The following is a 6,062-nucleotide window of genomic DNA, read 5'->3' on the forward strand; positions in this document are numbered from 1 at the left end:
GGCTTCATAGACTAAGCAAGAAGTCTAAATATCAAGTAGTGGAAGCTCCTTAAGCTTCCATAAAGAAGCTGTAAACGTACTAAAGAAACAGAAAAAACATACAAACCAGCTTTATTGTCATAGGTCTGACCATAGATTTCTTCTTGAAATGTGTCATCCTAACAAAAAAGGACAACAGAAAAAAAAGTCCAGTATCTTCTTCATATACATATTTACATTTAAAACTCTTAACTGTATTACTAAGCATTAATATGTTGATTTAAATGATCCAGGCCAGAATGATCCATGCCAGCAAACTCAATATAAGCTAATCTTCCACTCTGTGTAATAAAAGTTTCCATTTTTGAGATCTTGATAGGCCAAAAATCCAAATATCAATTTGGATAAACAATTCCTTGTTTATCAAACCTACCTGTGTGCAAATCTACCAACGATACCAGCCCAAAGAAGCCCAACATCCTGACTGAGATTTGTTTACCACGTGCCATAGAAATGACCAATGCAGCTACAGAGAACTAGCTACTATACAGTATTTATTCTAAGCAGCAGTTCTAATACATATTGAGATAATGGATAGTATATATACAGGGAATGATCATAATACACAGATCTTACATTATATTTACAAAATTTTAAATCCTCAATGATGCAAACACCTGACAGTGTGAAAGAATATTGCCCTCATATACACGCAGTTAAATGTATTCCTTTCATAAACTTTGCAAAAATCCAACCATTATTAAGTTCTCTGACGAAAATGTACATTTAAAAGACCGTATTTTAAAAAGGTTAACATGCCTGCATTTCTGATACTTCACACAGTCTTAAACAGTACAGGATTTTTTCTTCCCCTGCTTTTGCACGCTAGCAGTGGCTGGCTAGAACATTGAAGAAGTGAAAAACTTCATCTTTATCCATTACTGCCACTTCAGTTGAGCATTCAGTACATAATACTGGATGATACACTTCCTCCTCTTCTTGATTTGATTGTACAGACGTAGTTTCTTTGCTGTGCTTCATCTTCTTACTTCTTTTCTTCAGCTTCTTTCTGTATTTCAGAATTTCCTCTTTGTTAACAATGCAGTTCATCACAAACATTGCTCTATATTGTGTTTTGTAAGATTCGTGTCTACGGAGAAGGGGAGAAAATGCAAGTCATACCATTGGTAAAACTCTGCTTCCAAGAAATCAGTTATCATCACTGGAAACGGGATTAAAGATAGGAAGTACCATGCCAAAGGGCTGAAAGCCAAATAAATACGAAGTTTTATAAACAGAACAAAAGTCACAACTACAAAAATCATTAAAAAATAGAATTGTAGCCATCCGTCTTGTTTTTAAGGCGTTTTTAAAAACATGCTGGTTCTTACTGAAATAAACACCCTGGAGTACAATAGTATTGGTACTACAGAATTATGCACTGCTACGTATAGCTAATGAGAGGCAAAAGATCATGAAATTGCAAGTGCAAATGACACAACTACTGACATTTATATCCTAAAATGTCTTGCAAGCCTGAAATTCCTTATTTATATACAACAAACATTGACGCATCACGCTTGAAAAAGCATGTCTATAATAAAATATAAAATGTATTTTCAGCTGTCATCAGTATAACAACTGTATAGCTGGAGTACATAGCAAAATTCAGGGCTACAGTTCAATTCAATTCAACACAATGTCCCTCAGGCTGCCGCTTTACAGCAGCCTAAATCAACATAACAGGTGGCTGTTGAAGTCCTATCTCAACTTCTGCTGGCTTTACTGCTTGTATAACACTGTGCTGAGCTATTTCAGTTTATTAAATGCACAAAAGACCAGTCTGACAATAAAAATGAACCGTTTTGCATCAGCTTAGCAAACTGAAATACTTAACCATAGAACAGGGTTTAAGGAGTACCAGAGCCAGCAAAGGGAAGAGAGTGAAAAACAGCACCCAGTATTTTGATGATTTTAGGCTGCTGTGGAATTTCATCCTCAGTCACCAGAAGTAAATAAATGAGAGGTAGTTTATTCCTCGTTTCACAAGATTTCCTTCTGCTTTATTCCCAGTTCCAGAGTCCTCTCCTTAGCACAGGTTAGCAGTACTATCTAGATTTGCAGGATCTTGGAGAGCTGCAAAACACACTACGGATTCTCACCTAAATGCTTTCCAGGCACTTTTAAATGCAACTATACTCAAAATCACAACTGCTAAGACTCAAACCAAGTAAGAATACACCATCTTGATTTTGCTTAATCCTCCCCTAAACAACGCACTTTTACACAAAAACAACCTGGAATAATTTTATGCCTCTAAACATCAAGCCAACATATTTGGGGAAAAAAAAAAAAAAAATCAGCCCAAACTGCCTGTTTAGTCGCCATGAATTTTTTTTTTTTAAATATTATACCTTCTCCACTATGCTAAAGTTCGACCTTGTTCTTCCTTATCTCCATGTTGCAGGTAAAACTGATCATCATTCTTTCAAACTAGCATTCACCCCTAAATCTGATTCACATACACCTGCCTTCTCCTTATCAGCACCACCTCGCAAGACAGGCTTGATCAAATCAATTGATCAAACCGTATAAACTAAAAATACTACTGACCTAAAAAAAGACATTACACTAATTACCTCTGGCAGTCCAGGCATAAAGTTGTCATGCAAGCAGGGCAATTCAAAACAGCATCACTGTTTGGAACAGCTGAAGGTTTTGTCTGGTGCTGCTGCTGTGGCACTCTTCGTTGATTACGGTACCTATCAATTCAAGAAAGGAGGAAGGAGACACAAAAAATGAAATTATGTGCCCTTGCTATCAGGCGTATCAATTCAACTGTCAAGCTTTTTTTATATTAAAATACACCAATTAGTATTTGGCTCCTTCTGGACACCTTTTTCAGTAACTCATAAATAAACAAACATAAATAAACTAGGGGGGAAAACACATAGCAGTATCTTTTAATTTACTTTGTACAGAGAATTTTCATTTGGTGAGGCAGATACATCTGGCATGAGAATTTGTGCCTAATAACCCTCTGCTCTGACGAGGCAGGTATCTCAAGTGCAATCTCTGCAGGAAACTTACATTAGTATTACCCTTTTCAACAGATTTACATGGAGAATTCTACTTCTGCTGCAACAATCATTCTTCTACTTCACCCTTCAAAAAACCCTCAGTAAAGCAGCTTTGTGCTGTTCCTATTTTATCTGAACATTTTGTGGCTTGCTAAATTCAAAGTTTTCCAAAACTAGAAATACTAATATTTAGCAGGAACAGATATTAATTTAGCAATCAAAGTATCTCACAACCTTTTCATCCACAGCATGGTTATTTAGATGAGATCTACAGACAAAACTGGCTTACAGAACTAGGAAGTCTTGATTTGAAAAAAATGCAAGTTTTAGAATTGTGCAATTTTGAAAGCTCAACTTCCATTACATACGCATAAAAATTTTACAGGCTTTTAAGTTTCATATGCTGTAAATTCTAAATAAAAAATATTTTCACTGCATGGACTTGACAGCATAGGCTTTTTCTCTATATTCACCATTTTCATTTAAATTTTTCAGTTTATGTTAAGCATCCTACAATTCAAATATTTATGGTCTCTTACCCCCTCCTCTGTGAGTCTACCCACTCTTGGTCTCTACTGTCTTCTTCTGGGTCATATAGCAGTTCATCATTGGAAAGAATCCGACGTTGCTGATGTTTTCTGTTTTTCCGGACATCCTGTGTAACTGGAAAGATTCGTGCAAGCACGTTACATCCATCAGACATACGATGACTCTCTACTTAAAACAATCAGAATACCATTTTTTTTAGTTTTCCTTTTCCATACTCACAATAAATCTACACTAAAACGTAAAGGTTTAGCTCATCTCCCCTCCACATGCACCACCCCAAAACATTAATGCACCTTACATACATTGGAATACATCATAAAGTTGCAGAAACTACATTGAGATGATACAGGCTGGTAATTCCCTGCAAAAGGCTGCCTTCAGGAACAGCCCCTTGACCCCACAAGAGGACTGCACAGGATCTGAGAGAGTGTGCTACTGTAAATACGTTCTCCTTTCTCCTCAGCCATTTACCTGTTTTATCTTCATCCTCTGAATCAGAATCAAAGTAAATGTCATCATAGTATTTTGAAGTGGTGGCAAGTCCAGTCTGCCCAGTACTTGAGGAAGTACCTGTGTATGAAATTAGAGAGAGAAGTGGTAAGAACACCCCACCAAAAGGACAGCAAGTATACAGCCCAGAACAAACCGTCGTTACCAAGTTGCTTTATCCAGAAGTTCTCTCCTTTATCCAGGTATGTTAAGTAACAGGTCTCCCAATTTATTCCAACATCCTGATCATCCACATTACTTGTGTTATTTCATTTACAGATGCTCTCTCAGAGCAAAGCTGCTCACTCCCTCTGAGATGAGCGTCAGGTACAGTTCAAAGCAAAGTTTCTCCCAAGGCACACTCCCTTTAGGCATAGAGGACACCACATCAAATATGCCTGCCTCTGCCCTATATAATCCACACAATCTCAGACACTCCACAAATCTTCAGTCATGCAAAAGAAACAGAGGTATGGCACACTGCTTCACAAACTTTGATTACAATGAAGTTCACTTAAGAAATCCCCCAAAATTTCAGGGCCACAGAAGTTCAAAAAAGACCTAGATGAATGGCCAAGCACATCTGTCACAGCCAGTCTGCACCAAAAATCCTATTCTGTGCTGGATGGATGTGGTTATCACTACATCTTTTTAATTGCACAACCAAAACCTAAAGATCAGATTTGCCCACTAACACAGATAAAACTAATAAACCCGCTGAATGCAGAGTGAAGTCCCTGCATTAAAGGGACTAAACTGATTCTCCAGGAAATCAAGAACACTTCACCAAGTATTTTGTAATAGGTAAAAAGAACATATGCTCTTCAAATGCCAAAGCAATCCATCTCTTGCACCCGTAATACACAAACTCCAGAACGCATATAGCTTTAATACGGTTTTACTATTTGATGTAACAGTTATAAGCAGGTAAGGGAGGAAGAGATGAATAATTTTCCTGACTTTTCCCCCCCCAACTGATTTGGGATTTCTAACTACCATATGCTATTTCCTTCTTCAAGAAAGGGCTCCAAATCTTGATAGCTACCCGGAGCCACTGGACGAAGTACAAGAGACCACAAGATGTCGAGAGGCTTCTAAATATATGTGAAAGAACAACTTAAAGAGATATTGGAAAAAAGGGGACTGATCCAACAAAGAGACATCATATTAAAGCAGGAAATCAGAAGTTCAGAAACACCAAAATTGAAGTCTTAGAGAAGTTGAAACAGAGGCATTCACTGAAGTGGCATCTGGTGACCATTTCTGCAGAAGCAATCAGCCATTTTAAGATTTTCTGTAAGGTTCAAACGGCACTCAACTGTCACCACACACACCTCCAGCCACAAGAATAACACCCTAACTTCACACCTTAACTGGACACCACTTAACTCACGATTTCACACGCGAGCAGCTGTTAAATGCAATCTACCTGTTTCTGGTGATTTCCATTTGCCTTCCATAGTCCTCATGGTCGTGTTCAGTTCCTCTTCCATCTCCTTTTGGAACTCATCCTCACTGGAAGACTCGCTCTCCCCAGTCAGGCACTCCCGTATCAGCTTCCGCTTCTGGTCCGGAGTGCCATGTAAGAGCACATCCACCTCATCTTCTGAGCTACAAATATTTAAGCGTTACACACCTAGTTACGATGACCAGCTTAAAACACTGAGTCATTTGGAGAACGAACATCTGAATAGTGTGGAAGCACTTAGCCGTTTATTTACGGGAAATGCATTTATTGAAATCTTTTATTAGCTTGTTGGTGTTAGAACTCTGGTTCTAATGCAAAGGAGCTTCAGCTGACTGGCTGCGGCCTGCGGCCCCGCCTCTGCAGCTCTGGCCGGCGAGGCTCCGCGCAGCAACGGGGCTCTGTTCACACGCTGGCATTTGTAGGGTCACAAACGCGAACACCCCGCCTTCAAGGAAGAAAACCGCCGCGGCTGTGGCGAAGCGATCCTCCTGCAGCCC

At 38.8% G+C, this 6,062-nt stretch overlaps 1 protein-coding gene across 1 annotated transcript; it reads right to left on the reverse strand.

Moving 5' to 3' along the window:
* Positions 1–516: 516 nt before the first annotated feature.
* EAPP (E2F-associated phosphoprotein) lies at positions 517–5,725 on the reverse strand (the record flags this gene model as incomplete). Its single annotated transcript, XM_010583635.1, has 5 exons — positions 517–1,129; positions 2,619–2,741; positions 3,599–3,722; positions 4,080–4,178; positions 5,527–5,725. Coding segments are annotated over 5 exons (810 nt in total), but the record flags the coding sequence as incomplete, so codon positions are not given.
* Positions 5,726–6,062: the final 337 nt, after the last annotated feature.

This window comes from Haliaeetus leucocephalus, unplaced genomic scaffold, assembly GCF_000737465.1.
Source record: "Haliaeetus leucocephalus isolate CR32 unplaced genomic scaffold, Haliaeetus_leucocephalus-4.0 Scaffold932, whole genome shotgun sequence".
Lineage (NCBI taxonomy): Eukaryota > Metazoa > Chordata > Aves > Accipitriformes > Accipitridae > Haliaeetus > Haliaeetus leucocephalus.